At 43.6% G+C, this 17,947-nt stretch overlaps 1 protein-coding gene across 1 annotated transcript; it reads left to right on the top strand.

Annotated features, from left to right (window-relative positions):
• Positions 1-15,616: 15,616 nt before the first annotated feature.
• LOC146867835 (uncharacterized) lies at positions 15,617-17,423 on the top strand. Its single transcript, XM_085608545.1, has 2 exons — positions 15,617-16,049; positions 16,346-17,423. Exons 1-2 carry the CDS (start codon positions 15,617-15,619, stop codon positions 17,212-17,214), a joined length of 1,302 nt encoding a protein of 433 aa, XP_085464671.1. The 3' UTR covers positions 17,215-17,423.
• The last annotated feature ends 524 nt before the right edge of the window (positions 17,424-17,947 follow it).

Genomic DNA, 17,947 nt, shown 5'->3' with positions numbered 1-17,947 from the left:
TTAGCTATCTAGAAGTGGACCTTTGGCAGAACAAAGGGCAGCTTTAGAACTGCTCCTCTTGTTGCCCCAGACCCTCCCAGACAGCCATGCTCTAATATCACTAAGGGAGAAAAACAGTTTTGACCCTATCAGGTGAGAGAAAAGCTCATTTAAATGGGGCAGTGGTTAATACGCTGAGGTCAATCCTGCCTGACGGCACTTGGGTTCTACCACCTTGAAACTGGTGGCTCCTGTGCAATTTTGCATTAATTAAAAATGTAAGTGCTGCAAATGAGGTGGGAAAATGTGGAAGAATAGGTAGGACTGAGTGGCAGAATTTCTCAAGTCACTTACTAATCCACAGGGTAAATCTGACAGCTCATCACCACTTTCACAGAACGTTCATGGACCTGAGAAGTCCATACCTAAAGGGGATGGCCCTGCAGACGAAGTCTTCTGACTCCTACTGGAAAAAGAGGTCTCTAAAACTTCAAAATCATACTGGCACTCAAAAACTTGAACTGGTCTCCAAGGGTCAAGTTGTTGGCTGTCTGTTTGCCTACTTCAGGGATACAAGAAGCCAAAGGACCCTGACTCCAAGGGTGCCCAGTTGACCATTAAGGACTTGGCTCTACAGGAGACCAGGATGGTGAAAGACCTGGTGCCAAGAAGCCTTCCCTGAGGAGGTAGGGCCTGCAGAACTTACTAGAAGGAAATTTTCCATCAGTCGGAGACTAAGGGCCTGATTTAGATTTTGTCTGACAGTTTACTCCATCGCCAACGTGACAGATAACTCCTCCGCCATATTACTGGCGCCATTAGAGATAATGCACTTGCAGTACGGCGGATGGGATATCTATCAAATTTGTTACAGAGTAACCTGCCCGTCAAACTCCAGATCAGGCCCTAAGTCTGACATTCAAATCTTTGATCTGGGGTGATTCGCTTAGTATATTGGATCTCTACTCCCTCTTGATTGGCCTGAAGTTGCCCTAGGAACCGGTCAGTCGCAAATATTTGTTTTTCAATGGTGCTTTTCTTTAAAACATCAAAAATGTATTTGTCTGGTTCCCTGTGACCAGTCTCAATTACCTTAGTGTCTTTTTGCCCATACATTTTTCCTTTTTTCTAAGTTGGTTTGTGATCTTTATTGTGTTGTTTTCTTGACTCTAAAGTGGTTGGTACTGCTTCAATATAGCACGCTCTTCTCTGAGGATTGCCTGCAGCTTATACCATAGCTCTCAGTAGTTAAGAAGAGATTCTATCAGAACTGTGTTTGACCTCCTTAGATTGTGTTAATTAAGCAGGTAGAGCATCACACCCTTCCAAACTAATTATCCAGTTTCTCACAGTGGTGTTATTGATAGTTTGATTAGTGGTGGTATAGCTGGATGTGGTTTGATACTTCGGAATCCATTTTCATTGAGAGCCGCAATGAAATGTGACATTTCTGTGGGGGCGTAATTTAACTCTGGGCCCTTATTACATGGGTATATACATATATATGTATATAAATATATATATATACATACATACATATATATATATATTATTTATTTATTTATGAATACGGTACACAACACACTACCAACTTCTAAGAAATTACATATTGTTCTATGTACAGGCACTAATATGAATTTTATACTGTGTGAATCTTGCTGCTAACGTGACAACATGTACATGAAAATATTACTGCAAATGCACATGGTTGCTGAAAACTGCAAATCTAAGAAACGTGAGATCATGTCTCGGACCTTACTGACAATGTTTTTTGTGGATAATATGTTTAAGTTATACTACTGTATTTTGTTGTGTCATATGTGACATTTCTACTGCTTCATAAAAATATGTCGCTTTGAATACAGGTGACTCTCCGTTCTAAACAAGGCTGTACATAACGGAATAAACATGTCGGGTGTGTGCTTAAATGTGATTTATTTACGAATAACCTGCCACGAGTAATTCTAGTAAAAAGGTTTATACGGAAGTATTTTATGGTTTATTGAAATAATACTTGCTAAGATAATTACACTACCACCTCTGCATAAACCACCATGCTTCTGAACAGATGCTCTCCTTTGTCTAGCGTTATTGGTGCGGTTGACTACAGATCATTGCTAAATATAACTGGACTGGATTTTATTAATGCAATAACGTTTTCTTCTGAAGTAGTGTTCAATTACTATCAAACGTCATGACGCATCAGCTCTGTATCTGTGCCATCTGTGCTCAGTTCTGTACCTCATTATAATTGGTACTTTCAGCTTGGCAAATAATTCATATTTTTCTATTATTGCTTTCATGGGGATGAATGTGCAGATGAACAGACAGGTGTACGCAAGTGTCATGTACTAGTAATGTGTAGCTTTTCCATTGAGAATATTATTTGAGGTGGATAAAATACCGAAAGATGAACACTTCTTCAATTCCTGGGCCCTATTTAGGTGTTGAGAATACTTGAATTTCAAACCCATCAAGTGGGGCAAAGGTTATATAAAGCAGAGAACCACAAGTGGATAAATGCCATGCCACCTGACTGTATTCTGTTCTATCTCATTAGAGCCTGTCTTTCGTTGTCCTTCGAGATTCCTATTTCATGCGTAAACAATTTGAGAATGCCCTAGTGGGTAACTATGTGATGATTTTTAAGCTTGCCCTGAGAATTGCTATATGATGGTAGGCAACACTGAATATGTCTAAGAATTGCTTTGTGATGGATGTCAAATCTTAGGCGGCTTAGTAAGTAATGGCTGGTGGTAGTGAAGAGACACTGAGAATTGGGTGGAAGAGTGGACTGCTGCAAAACATGGAGGATGCTACCTCTTAGCGGCAAATTTCCAAGCTTCTTTCATCACCAGAACATCACTTTTATTGACGTTGTGGTGGCAACACGGGCTTTGCCTTATCTACAAGGCAGCTTTAAGGCACTTGACAAGGCTTAACGCTACCTTGTAAATAAGGTACCCTTTCCATGGTACCAACATCACTTTCGTTTTTCATTTTAAAAGGAGGGGGATGTGTTATGCCCTGCACAGTACTTTCATATCTTGCAGTTTACCAGTCCACGTGCTGCTCAGCCACAGTGTGTGTTTGGAGTAGAATGTTTGGTGTCTGACTGAGTGAGGTATGACAGTTACAGATGGGCTGAGCAGCAGGCAGGCTGCTCCTGGTGGGGTTTGCTGTGGCATAGGACCAAGGACTGACTACTGGGCTAACCTACATCATTACTACCTGTTTATCCAGCATACCAAGTTGATGTACCAACCTACCATCTTGCTGCACAACTGGAATAAAGGTACTTAAGAACTTTACTCGGCTACCAGTGTATATTTCTACCACAGGGCACAACACTATACTTAGCGTGAAAGGGGAGGGCAGTGTTTGTTGCAGTGTGTGTTCCACTGCAACACCCATTGATTTTGATTTTGCCCCATATTTACAAGGGTGGCGTAAATATGGGCCAGCACCAAAATTATTGTTGCAGGGATTCTGCATCTACACAGCACTATGTTCAGGAAAACAGGACCTCTGTGTATAGGGGTGTACCAACCTATCACCTTAGTACCCAGAATCCCAAAACCGATTAGCTATAGTGTCTCATTCGTTCTTCCCCAAAAGTCACAAAGCTACAAATGATTAGTCAACCCAGAACACAACACTCCCGACTCTCTCAGGAATCGCGGTAGCAAGACATACCCTTTCGTTCGTTCATGCGTACATGTCCACAATAACAATTGGCAGATTCATTATAATAGTTCAAATTTTTTTTGTAACTATAGTGCTCTACAATACAGTATACGAGCCACTACCAGCTGTAAAATGCATAAACTCAAAACAATAGACCTTTTTTGTGACATGGTCTAGCCAACTTAGATGCTTTGGGCACTTTGCCACTGCTGATCAGTATAAAAGTGAAGTGCTCCCGGTGTAAAGTGTAATGGTAATTGGTTGCCCATGATTGATATGTTTTCCTTATTAGTAAAGTCCCTAGTAAAGTGCACTATGTGTGCCAGGGCCAGTAATGCAAATGCTACTAGTGGGCCTGCAGCACTAATTGTGCCACCCACACAAGTATCCTTAAAGTGAGAACTCAGGCCTGCCACTGCAGTGCCTGAGCTCAGTTTGTTAAACTGTCATGTTGTCCTGACAAGTGAACCTACTTGCCAGGCCTTACCCTTCCCTTTCTATGCACATCAGACACCCCTATGGTAGGTCCAAGGTACCCCCTGGGCAGGGTGCAGTGTATGTTAACGATAGGATATGGACTGATGTGTGTACCATGTCCTGACAGTGAAATACTCTCCATTTCGTTTTTCACTGTTGAAAGGCCTTTTTGCCCATAGGACAGAATGGGGAGGCTGTGTAATATGTTTCCAGCCTATTTTCCCAAAGGCTTAAGATGAAGAGGTGAAGTGTAATGTGCCTGAACTCACAATTTAATAACACATCTTTTTGTGAAGGTGGTTTTTGCATTGTGTGTTTAGAAACCACTCTTTTAGAAGTGGTTGGGTTTTTGTGCTCTAACATGTCTGTGTGTCTCTGCTTGGTTGTGGATTGAGTGTCTGGATTTGAAAGTGATAGGATCTGGGGATTGTCTTGACCCAGGGGAGGAGGTGAGACAGCAACAGGCTGACCTGCATCTGGAGTGTAGGGGGGAGGAACAGCCCCTGGAGGTGAAGAGGCCTGGGTTGCTGCCATAAAACAATGGCTCCATCTCCTGCTAAGTGATGAAGGATCCAGACCCCCACTATAAAAGGAAGAAGGTGTCACTGGCAGAGAGACACCCAGAACTAGTTTGGACAGAGGTCAGTGCCCCCCTGAACACAGACTTCAAAGACATTTAGGGGTATAACTATGAGAGCTGAAACCCCTGAACATTGGAATGGAATGGAATGGAATTGGACTGTTCAAGACAGAAAAGGATTGAAACTACCTTGTGGTCAAAAGGAACCTCTGCCAAGGAAGAAACAGCTGAAGAGACTGAAGGAAAGGACTGGCCCTTGATGTGTGTTCTGGGGCTGGCCTGCAGTTTGCTGATTTAACCAAGGATAGGCTAAAAGGACTTTGCTGTGTGCTGTATCCCCCTGCTTGAAAGGACTTTGCTGTGTGCTGTGTCCTGAAGTAACCTATCCCCAAGGGACTGAGGAGAGCTGGCTCCCTGTTGTGGAACCTCAGGAATATAAAAGTTTCCAGGTGTGTCTCAGCGACACTGTGTGCGTGTGCTTTTTGCAGCCTGAGACCCTTGTAAGAATTGACTTGTGATCGTGGGCACCTGAAGTCCAAGTGAGTCTCAGCGATGCTGTGTGCTTGTGCTTCGTGCAGCCTGAGACCTTCATGAGGATTGTCCTGTGATCGTGTGTACCCGGAATCCAATTGAGTCTCAGCGACGCTGTGTGCGTGTGCTTTGTGCAGCCTGAGACCTGCGTGAGGATTGCCCTGTGACCGTACACACCCGGAGTCCAAGTTGAGGATTGTTCTGTGATCGTGTGCACCTGGAGTCTAAATGAGTCTCAGCGACGCTGTGTGTGTGTGCTTTGTGCAGCCTGAGACCTTCGTGAGGATTGCCCTGTGATCGTGTGCACCCGGAACTCAAGTGAGTCTCAGCAACGCTGGTGCATGTGCTTCATGCAGCCTGAGACCTTCGTGAGGATTGCGCTGTGATCGTGCACACCCGAAGCTCAAGTGAGTCTCAGCGACGCTGTGTGCGTGTGCCCTGTTGCAGCCTGAGATCTTTTTTTATCACCATCGGCCCGGACAGGCATCCCCAGAGGAGTTGTGCCGCTGGCCCGAGCACGCTGTTGCCAGAGGGAAACCTCAAACCAACCCCATCGGTGGAGGGCACGATTTCCACTGCCCCGGAATCAATAAAGTCGCATCAGAGGCCAAAGTCGCGAGAAAAGGAGAGGAGAGCGAGGTCGCATCCCCGGGTAACGTGCTTCGCCGCCTGGGGCGGGGGCGGGCTTGGAGAGAGACGCTCTCGGCCTTTCACATTCTTGTAGCGCATGCCTCTGCTCAAGCTCGTATCGCGGCCTGTACTTGCTGAGGAGTGGCTGTACCAGGGCCGGAATGCGGAGCTGCACTTTGGTTTACAACATCCCTGTGTTGGGGGCATATGTTCGCAGAGGCTGACCGCGAGTCAGTCCAAGTGGCATAAAGACCGTCTGAAGCACCGTGATCGGTGCTGGAGTGCTTCACGCATTGTATTATTCTTGCATTACGAACTGCCTGATTGTTGCATTACGCATTGCATTATTTTTGCATAACAAACTACCTGATTGTTGCATTATTTTTGCATAATGAACTGCCTGATTGTTGCATTACGCATGGCTTTAGTTTTGCATACGAACTGCCTGATTGTTGCGTTACGCATTGCATTATTTCTGCATTACGAACTGCCTGATTGTTGCATTACAGCATTGCATTATTTTTGCATAACAAACTACCTCATTGTTGCATTAAGCATTGTATTAGTTTGCATAACGAACTACCAGATTGTTGCATTACGCATTGCATTATTTTGGCATTACGAACTGCTTGATTGTTGCATAAGTTACTGCATTATCTTTAAATTGCGAAGTGCCTGATTCTTGCATTACGAACTGCATAGCTTTGCATTAGGGCTGCATTGGATCATCTACAATTGCTCATTAATACCACCAGAACCTACAAGGGCTGGCTGGCCTGATAACCGGCCAGGTGGAATATTACAAATACGCATATGTTGGATTTTTATTGTGTGGTCTCATTGTATATCCTTTTTCTATAAACATATCATTTTTTTTTTATAAAACTTGTGTAGAGTCCATTTGTGGTGTCATCATTGGATTGCTTAGAGCGTGGTTTCAAGTACTTTACACACTTGCCTTAAAGGTAAGCCTGGCTGCTCGTGCCAAGCTACTGAGGGGGTGAGCAGGGGCTATCTGAGAAGGTGTCCTTCTTTTCCCTGACTTAGAAGCAAGGGTCCCTATTTGGCCTAAGGTACCTACCTCAGCCAACTAGAGAATCCCGGTTCTAATAAACTCCATGAAGTACAAAAGGGGATGTCATTATATAAAGACAGTGGAAAAAGGACTATAAGGCCTAACCACTCTCCCCTTGACTGGAAGAAGATTATTATAGAAAGGATGATCTCTGGGCTTTGTCAGCAGACCCCATACCTTAAAGCCTGGATGTAAGGTTTACATCATAGGAACAGCATAGCTCTTCTCCATGGAACAGGGTCTCTCCAAGTGTGTGTTAAAACAACATGCATCCCCGTAATATCAAAGCACGAGTCTTCAGAATTCCAGCTGCGTGTAGCATGTTTTGTCTAGGTGCTACGCACTGACCAGAACAGAAAAACAAGGGGCATTGTTTATCGACCTTGCTCATCGTATTCAGACTAAATTCCAGGAACTTAGCAGAGAACGTGAAAGGCAGACAGTTCTCATGTGAAAGGCATAAAAGAAGTCTTGCAAAAATAAAGTCATGTAGTAACGTGCACAAAAGCAGCATCATGACAGCAAAGCTCATGCTAACTTAGACAATTTTGACAATGACCCTAATGGCCATATAACATTATGACCCAAAAAACCTGGTCTTACCCTGGCGAATCGAGGAGAAATGTTTTATTTCTTCACGTTTTTCCTGCACAATGCAGCACACATAGAAGCAGCAAAATGCCATTGATTGTTCACGTGCAGGAAGGGACACATTCCTGCTCATAAAGAATCTCTTCCTGCAATGCAGGCACCCTTGCACAATGGTGCAAGAGCGCCTACGTTGGTACTAGGCAGCTGAAATTAGTGCCAGGGCAGGGTGAAATGCAGGGATGCACAGTATTTTTGTAAATACAGTGCAGCCATGCATTTCTGATGTGGCGGAATGCAGCGTTATGCCAACAAGGCTAACGCCGCTCTCTGTCACTTCATTGTGAATATGCCTCTTAGTGCTCCAAGACATGCATCCAATAATTCTTAACAATCCTGCTGACATTAGCTCCCACAGCATTCCAATGGTACTCCTATGGTTGCCAAAGGAAAACCTGCCTGCAATTAAATTGATAAGAGAATCCCCAAAGGAACACAAAGGGAGGGAGCATGCTCAAGGGGGTCGAGAGTTCAAAATTGCATGGCTGAAACACCGATCTCCATAAACACAACTGGATGGAGGAGGCTGCACTCAGTGGGTGTTTGCAGGGAGGCTGGAAAGGAGCAGCACAGACTTATCAGCCAGGACTGGGAGGAAAGGGGTGTGACAGTGAGGGCCCGATTCACAGAACTAACTTAAGACAAAATCCTAAACTTACTACCATTTTGGTATTCACAGAAGGCACTTACTAATTTTGGTATTCACAGAAGGCACTTACTCATTTCGGTATTCACAGAAGTTAGGAGTCCTAACTTTAGGACTCCTAAATGCCTTCTGTGAATACCGAAAGTCTTAAAGTTAGGATTTTTCTCAGTTTAGGAGTAGTAAAGTTAGGAGTCCTTGCTTTACTACTCCTAAACTGAGAAAAGTCCTAACTTTAAGACTTTCGGTATTCACAGAAGGCATTTAGGAGTCCTAAAGTTAGGAGTCCTAACTTCTGTGAATACCGAAATGAGTAAGTGCCTTCTGTGAATACCAACATGAGTAAGGGCCTTCTGTGAATACCAAAATGGTAGTAAGTTTAGGATTTTGTCTTAAGTTAGTTCCGTGAATCGGGCCCTGAGTTCTGTGGCTTGAAGTGAGATAGTGGGTCTGACAGCTCCTAAACCTGGATTTCCGTCCCCCACACCTGCATGGCTGCTGTAGGGAGCACGAAAAGACTTGAGCATTGGCTGTGCTTGCTGTTAGCTGAAAGGAGATGGACCATTGGATGATAGCGCTCCATGGCTATTAACTCCCTCTAAGGGCATATATGTGAGATAACTGAGGAGAAAGCAGAGAGCCCCCAACATCAGTTAATACCTTGGTGGAGAAAAAGAGACTGCCTGCTACTGGGGGTGCTCAGAGTCAAATTTAGAGAAGATCTTCCACTGAAACTCTAAAATATTCTGAATCAACGATGAGCTGTGGCTTAGGTATGATTACCACTAAGGGCAGATGACTAATCCTAGAGGTGAAAGCCCATCTAAAACAAAGGTCCAGTACACGTTGGGGTTGGTGAATGACTGCACCATGTCCGCAGTCAAATAAATGAGGGGTGGGCTCTGACTCATATAAATATCCGCTACACGGGACAGTAAACATTATACACAGACGTACCACATAACACTGATGAGGTGAGAAGAACAAATTGCTTGTGCCACACGCATGAGCTGGAGCTGCTAGGTCATAATAGTTTAGAAGATGTGAAAGCGTTTAGTGACCTGTAATAAATATTGCTGGCCAAACTACTATTGAAAGGAGGAATGATGATGTGATCACCTGCTTTGAAAAACAGAAGAAAGCTATCACCATTATACAGCAAGAACATGAAGGAATACACCAGTCACAGCCAAAGACAAGGCAGGTCATGCTCCCAAACAGGGTAAGATTAACAAAAATACTAAAACTCTAGACCCCACTGTGGATAGATCAGACAACCCTGTGATGGAAAATGACGGGGCCTTCAGGGGATACGGGAGGGGACTTTAATGATGTAATGTGAAGAGACCTAAACAGACTAAAAAACTTATTGACAACATCCCAAACTGACACACAGCTGAGGCAGTATACCAGAGTACGGAGCCTGTATAATTTCTGGAGAACAAATCATTGCTTTGAACCATACTATTGTTAAATGTCACTAGTGCATAGTGCATTTTCTCAATTTGATTGCCTCTTTATACATACCACATAAACCCCCTCAATACAAGAGATTTAAAAAAAGCTAGCTAGAGGTCTGTCATCAGACCACTCCCCCCGTAATGACCATGGATGATGAGTGACACAAGGGAAGTGGAAACTGGAAACTAGACACCTGGGAATTGAAGGCTCGGGAAATAGTGGCAGGGATATGTGCAGACACAATTGCCTACTGTAGAGTGAATATAGTATATGTGGACTTCATAGGAGTCCTAGAGGAAGCTTATAACACTGTCCTTGGAAATAAGACACAAAACCTAATAAGCCAAAAATTATATGGCCTGGGAAAAAAACCATACTTACCCTGGAAGGAGACATTACATGAATAGAGGCCGCATTCGCAGCTCCTCCCACTTGGAAAGAAATTCATTACGTAAGGAGAATGTGGGAAAAGTCTAGAAATGAAACTAATATTGCAGCCAAGACATAATATATAAGCATACAGAGGAAACTATATGCAGTTGGGGATAAATCGAGGCATGTATTGCCTGATTCAGTAGTGAAGAAGATCTAAATGTGTGATGGAAAATTGTAAAGCTAATGGAGATACTGTAGAATCGGATCAAAAGAATGCAGATATATTCACAGGATACTATAAGTTGCTATATGAAGCTAAACAAACAAAGGAAGAAAATTAGATAAACGCCTTCTAGACAGCATTCACCAACCAAACTTGGATGACAAAAACAAGCTATTTTGAGATGGAGAACTAAGATTAGACAAAGTGGCTGAGGGGATAAAATAGTGCCTGGCCCACACAGTTCCCCAATGGAATTCTCTAAAAGATTCTCAACACAAATTGAGGTGCACATATTTACCATGTTCCAAAAGGCCTGGGAGCAGAGATCATATCCATGCAATAATCACAGTGGTACACAAGGAGGGCAGGCTGGGAAACAAATGCCCCTCCTATAGCCAATGTCTTTGCTTAACACTGAGACTAAACTGTTTGTGATGATATTGGCAACAAGACTACCAAAAGAAATAACAACCCTTGTGTATGCAGACCAAATGGCATTCATCTCTGGCTGATCCACCAGTATCAATCTTAGAAGGTTGCACAACTAGCTGGGCAAAATGTGATGGCCCCAATGGAAATAATGTCACTTGATGTTGTAAAGGCATTCATCTCCGTTGACTGGAACTACTTATACAAGTTTTGAAACATCTAAGAGTGGGTTCGAATTTCTGTAAATGAAATGGGTAGCTTAGCTATATGAAAAGCCAACAGCTGTGATTAGGGTCAATGGCCCAAACTCAACCAAGATAGATTGGAAAGGGTACCAGACTGGGCTGTCCCAATACCTCACCCTGGCTTCCTGGATTAGAGATTTGGAGCAGATAGTGGGATTCATGGCAGAAGGGTCAGAGGTAGAAGAGAGACTCTCACTGTATTATTGTGACATCATGTTATACATCTCTACTCCCAATGGAGATTATACATATAATAATGCTTGTACATTACTTTGATAAATACTTTGGTTACAAGATACATTGTACAAAACTAGAATTTTTTAAACCAATGAGTAAAACTTAATGGGCTTGCAGCATTTTAGAGCTAATGTGACTGTGGAACGGTTTAAATACGCATTATCATCCCCTAATATAGTAGGAGTACCACAAGCCTGAACACTATCCCCATCGTTATTTAATCTTTATGTTGAACCACTCAGTGAAAAATTGCAGCAGGCAAACATCTCCTTCCAAAGGTATGTGGATGACGCACAGATGTATATTATGATTACGTCTCTGGGGGAGATCATGATGATGAACCAGGCAGTAAAGAGTACCGTTCCATTGCTAACGAACAATCATCTTTAGCTAAACTTGCAAAAAACGTAATTCTTTTCGATTTCCCCCCCAAAAGCTCTGCGGTGATAAAGGATTGGACCAAGATGATCACTGTTCTAAATTGTACTCTGATCCTAGTGGATTTAACCAAGTCACTAGGAATTACTCTGGATAAGAATCTAAACATGTGAACCCACATCAACATGGTGGCAAAAATACTGCTTTCACCTGAGCTATCTTAGAAAACTGAAACCATTCATCAAAACATCAGACTTTAAAACGGCAGTCCAGGAATTAGCCATCTGGAGGACTGAATACGGATGTACAACGTTATCAGGACAACCCAAGATCTCATCTGAAGCGTTCAATTGGCTGCTATACGAAGCAAGCATCAAACTAAAGATGGCATGTATCACAAACAAAGCGATACACTACAAAACACCACTGTACCTAGCCCAGAAATGTATGATATCTGGAGGGATCAGATTCTCTCAGGGCTCCAGAGATCTTTTACTGAAACCCTCATTCTTCCATAAGAAGAGATATATGATAGAGTGTTCTGTGGAGGTGCACCAAGAATACAGAATTTTCTTACATCAAACATTAGAAGAATCACGACCACTTCAGTATTCAAAAGGCAGCTAAGACCTTTCTAATGAGCAAATGTCTCCCATAACCAACAGCAGAACAAACTCATCTTTGCTCTAACTATAGTCTAATGGACAATCTTTCGATTTTCTATATTCTGCTCTCTCCTGAAAACTACATAAATGCAAGATAACACACCTAATAGGATTGAAACTATCTGATCACTCATCCTAGATCAGATTCCTAGATTTAGCTCTCTATTTTATAACCAGTCTGTTTGCAATATACAGTCCTCTGTACTAAATATATATTGAGATATCCTTCTCAGGACAGGTATATCTAAATGTCACATACGGTAATATTTAGGACAGGTATGATTGTATTGTAAGTTGATGGCTAGTAATCATTTTGATATGTATTATTTTTTAAACTACGAATGTTTTTCATGTAAAAGTGAATATAGATGCATGGTAGTTTGTGTAAAGTACTCATCAAACTAACTGTTAGAATTATAATACTATGGAATTGTGAAGCACTCTGATACCCAATTTGGGCCATGTTCGCGCTTTACAAAACACTGAATAAATAAATAAAAATAAACATCTAGAGATTAATATAATGCAGAATACACACCTTTTGGAGGGGAAACAACTTAGAGGCACTCCTCGTGAAGTTCCAACCAGATGCGTAAAGATGGTGCTTGTTCCTCCTGACAATATTGGGCAGAGAAGCAAATTTTAGGATGATTGATTTCCTGAAATTACTCTATCGATGTCAAAAAAGCCATTCACAGTCTTGGGAAAGAGCCACGAACAGTATAGGAGGTAAGGAGAAGGTTACCAGAGAAACACCAGGAGGTATTCTGAGGGGGTGACCAAATGGATGGAAAAGAATCAAATCAATCACACAGCTACTGGGAGACTCCCAACATTTTCAAACTCAGACCTTCAGACAGAGTCACAGAACCACATAAAACATGCTCTCACAGAAGTGCCTGAAGTATCACCACTAGAAAGTAAAGAATGGATGATGGAATTAAATATTGGCGTGGTCTCCGCCATATACTAATTACTCGCCAATAATAGACCAGACTGGTTAAAGAAATAAAGGGGCAAATGGGATAAAGATGTTGGGCCAAAGGAGGACATTGAGGGGGGCCACACTCAGGCAACCGATTGATGTGGAAGTTAAGGTCAGTTAATACAATTGAACATCCTCCACAGACAATACTATAACAACAGAAGGTTGTACAGGGTGGACAAAGTTCAAACACCAACATGTATGAAATGTAATAGAGGAGAGAGCACCCTCCTATTTACAACTTGGTGCTGTAGTGAGATCCTTCAATACTGGGAGAGGATACCCAATAATGTGGATCTATCTGAGTGCAAACTTCAGTTCTTTGCATTGGGATTTGTGTTTGGAGAAAGGGATATAACTAGTGCCTTCAGAAAGCAAGTGGGAAGGGACATGTGTATGTCAGCAGAACAAGTGCTGTACAAAAGCAAGGGATACCCATGCAAATTTAAGAAGGAATGCAGTATTTGGAGGACCTTTTACAGACTAGCTGAAGAACACATAGGAAAACAGAAGCAAGATCTCAAAGAACAATACCTAAAGTTCTAACAATACGACACAAGGAAAATATTTTAGAATTATCGAAAAATTTCCGAACTCTTAACCCAAGCCAATTGTCATATTGATGTTATGATTGAAAATTGCTTCAGCAAGCAGTATAATGGGTGTTTTGGGTTTCAATATCCAAAAAACAACATAAACATTTTTTTTTAAAGAGTCACTAAGGAATCCCATGTGATGGGGTACATATCCGGACATTTTCCTATTCATTATTATGAGCGATAGGTTCGGAGATGGAAACTGTATTTACTCAAATTATGCCCCCGTAGGAAAATGGCATAAAAAGGAACAGTGGAGGGTACAGTAAAGAATAAATCTGGAATTTAATCACGAAAATACTATTGAATCACAACAGGAGACGCACAAAACATATTAAGTCAAAGTGTTTCAAAATGTGACTGTATTCAAAAACATGGTATGAACAAGACTGTAAGAACAAAGGTAAAGCTTGAGACCACGTAGGATCAGTACATAATGAACAGGCAGCAGGAAATTACTCAACTAGCTGAGACAGTCAGTCTTTAAATTGTTTAAGATGGCGCATCTATAAAGACACAAAAGAATAATAGTCGAGGGAAGTAAACGTGAAAGTAAGGTGACAGTATCAAGGCACTGTCTGAACAAGAATACATAGAACACAATAGTAAAGTGTGTGACCGCCATGTAGGTCTTTTGTGTGACAAGCGCACAGGAAATTAGTAAACTTGATGTGACTATTTATTATTTACTTATTCTTTAGCCTATTTATTTCTAGTACTTATAGAGTGCAACTCTAGCCACTTATTCAATGGAGCACTATACACCTAACAATATAGATATAAAAAATCTGCAATAGGTAACAGCACATGTACATTCCTTATTGAGGTCAACTCTGGGGAAGCTATGGAAGATAGAGAATGAAGAGGTAAGGTTTGCAGTGACTTTCAACAAAGGTAAATAGGTTAGGAATATGTTTATAACCTATGGAATTTGGTTCCAGAATTGGAGTGCTATGCTCTTTTTCAGGTAAGACTCTCCAGTTATCCTCTTTCTCTCTTGTTTCTTACTGGTCACAAGCAGTGTGAACGTTTCCTTTTAGGTGCCCAGCAGGCCTCAGTGAACATATTTGTTTTTTTTCAGTTGATTTTGAATGTGGTACATGCATCTAAGGGGAGCTTATGCCGTTGTTTCACTCTTAGCTTGATATGATCCTCTCTTCTGGTGTTTGCTGCCAGTTGGGCTGCAGCGTGTAGGTTGACCTTGTGAGGAGAAAATATTGATTTAGGAAGACCTGATAAGATGGTGTTACATCCTTTTATATTGTAGAGAAACAATTTTTGTTTACAGAAGATTTAAAGTCTTCTGGTGGATGGAGTTTTTAATGTTCTGATGAAGTTGCAGTTGGTAGGTTGCCTGTTTCATTAGATTGTTGATGTGGTGGTGAAGTTCAGTGAGCACTCAAATAAGGATCCAAGGGCCATATGTAGGTAGAATGGAATTTGCGAATCGGAAATTGCGATTTTTCGCGAATCGCAAATTCCGAATCGCAAATAGCTATGTAGGTAGATTTTAGCGAATAATTAGCGATGCGCAAAAATTCGCAGAATTATTTTGCGATTACCCTAATAGCGATTCCTTAATTGCGAGAACGCTATTAAGGAATCGCAAATCTGGGAATCTGCAATTCAGGTGCAGAATGATGACATCACAACCAGGAAGTGTGACTGCCCATGCTGCACCTGATTGCCAGCAGCTGTGTGTGAGCCAGTAGCTGTTTGAGAGCCTGTGTGGAGAGGAGAACAGTGAAGCTCTGCATTTGAAAACCAGTCAAATGGATTCCCAGGGGACTGAAAAGCAGCAGGAGGAACCATCAAGGAAGAGGAAACAGAAATTCAGTGAGAGGGAGCTGGAGGTCCTCACACAGGAGGTGGTCAGCAACCATGATCTCCTATTTGGGAAAAGTTCCCTGAGAGTACCTGAGGCCAGAAAGCGCAAGATTTGGAGTGACATCCAAGAGAAAGTGAATGCCATTGGTGTCACACACCGCAGTGTGGAGGACCTACGTAAAAGATGGTATGACATGCGGCAGAGGTCAAAGGAGAGGGTGGCAACAAGACTGGCAGAGGCTAAAAAAACCGGTGGGGGCCCTTCCACTGCAACCGAACCGACACCCCTGGAGGAGCTGGTGGAGGGCACACTGCAGCCTGAGAGCGTGAGTGGAGTGGCTGACCTGGACAGCTCAGAACACCCAGACACCAGACAAGGTAAGGTGCATGGCAAGACCCCCTGCTACATCCCCAAACCACCCACATCCCCCAAAAGGCAACCTGACTGCAACTCCAGTAAATGTCACACAGCACACACAGTAATGCATTATGGGAAACGTAGTCACATGCACTGATAACTGTGCCAGTGAGACACAGACAGGTGGAATAGGAAGGACTCCATCATGCAGAGATAGAAATAGACCGATAGTACCCATGAGATTCTATTGCTTGAAACTAATGCATGACAAATACCACACAGGACACAGTACTAATGTGTGTCATTTAATCCACAGCACCACCACCAACACAGGATAGTGAGGCTGAATGTGAGCCAACAGTTGAGATGGAGGACCAGGCATGCCAGAAGGATCAGGGCGCAGCCACAACTGCCGACACAGCACCATGCAGGCGTCGCATAATTGTCCCACCACTACCACTGTTGGAGACACAGGCACCAGACACAGCAGAGGAGCAACAGCCAGTGCACAGGCAGCGTGCAGGACTGCAACAAACACAGTCCCCTGAACAATCAAGAGTAGGGAGAGGGATGAGACGCAGGGAACGGCCGTCCACCAGCACTGCTCCTGTTGAAGAGGACACGGTGTTCTCGGGCCTGGAGGGCAGCATGCTGAAGCAGCAGCGCCTGCAAGTGAAGGGAATCAGGTCAATACAACGGCAGCTGACAGCACATAACCACAACATGACCGAGTTGCGCGCAGGAGTGATGGCCATGACTGGTGCATTGGAGGGACTGTGCAGGGAGATAGCGAGGGACAGGGCAGCGCGGCGCCGGGACAGACATCGCCTTCACACACGGCTGGACCTATACACAAGGGCTGTGAACCGCCACACAACCGCCACATCCTTGCTGGCCAGAAGATGTGTTGGCATGCAGCGCGAGATGGCCCACTGCTGCCAGGACGTGGGCAGTGTCTTGGTGCAGGTCACACATGCGGTGGACCAGATGCGCGCAACCGCCACAGGTGGCATAGGTGCACTTGCAGCCACGGACACTGATGAACAATCGAGCAGGAGCAGCATCACTCCCCCAATACCACAGGAAAGACGCAGGAGTGCACGACAGAGCACAGTGGAGGATGAGTCAAGGGAGGGCACAGCGCGCACACAGCGAGGCGCACCAGGCCGTGCACGTAGGAGGTGAAGGGACACAAGGGACTAATGGCCATGTGTGATGCAACACAGTCCATGTAGACTCAGTGTCTGTTGTTACTCTTTGCACTGTGACACAAACAAGTGCATGCAGGGACTTTAACGTCACAACGTGAGATCACTCAATGCCTGATGACACAGAAATAAACATCCCTGTCAGTCACCAATCAGTGTCATTGTGTCATCATTACTCACTTAGAAGTAGTTTTGGGTGATCTCATCACGTCTCATACGTCCGGCAGCTGCACCAGCACCTCCTGCGGGAGCGCGATGTGGTGCTGCTCCATCCTCATCTGATGATTCAGAGTCTGTCAGGTCCACTGGGGTTCCTTTCTTGGTAGCGATGTTGTGTAGCATTGCACAGGCAACCACTATTTTGCAACACGTCTCAGGGCTGTACTGTAGCGCTCCACCACTCTTATGGAGGCATCGAAAACGGCTCTTTAGGATTCCAAATGTCCTCTCAATGGCACAGCGTGTAGCTCTGTGTGCGCTGTTGTACCCCCTCTCACCTGCAGTTGATGGATTCAGGTACGGTGTGAGGATGTAGTCTCGTACAGCATACGCACTGTCACCTGCGGGGCATAAGCAGATTAATGTTCAATAGTGTCCTGCCACTGCATCACTCTACTGCCTCTGTGTGTGTTTAACAGGCATTTACCTAGCAGATAGCCCTCTCCAAAATCACCATTTGTGAGTCTGCGATGTAATGCACAGTGGCGAAA

Source organism: Triturus cristatus, chromosome 1_2, assembly GCF_964204655.1.
Source record: "Triturus cristatus chromosome 1_2, aTriCri1.1, whole genome shotgun sequence".
Taxonomy (NCBI): domain Eukaryota; kingdom Metazoa; phylum Chordata; class Amphibia; order Caudata; family Salamandridae; genus Triturus; species Triturus cristatus.
The sequence above is the reverse complement of the archived record's forward strand: the minus strand, read 5'-3'. Positions and strand labels throughout refer to the sequence as shown.

What these genes read in the sequence shown, in the direction of transcription:
- LOC146867835 (XM_085608545.1), top strand. Translation starts at nt 15,617, where the DNA reads ATGGATTCCCAGGGGACTGAAAAGCAGCAGGAGGAACCATCAAGGAAG. An exon ending in ACACCCAGACACCAGACAAG is followed by an intron (nt 16,050 to 16,345) that starts GTAAGGTGCATG and finishes TTTAATCCACAG; the next exon opens with CACCACCACCAACACAGGAT.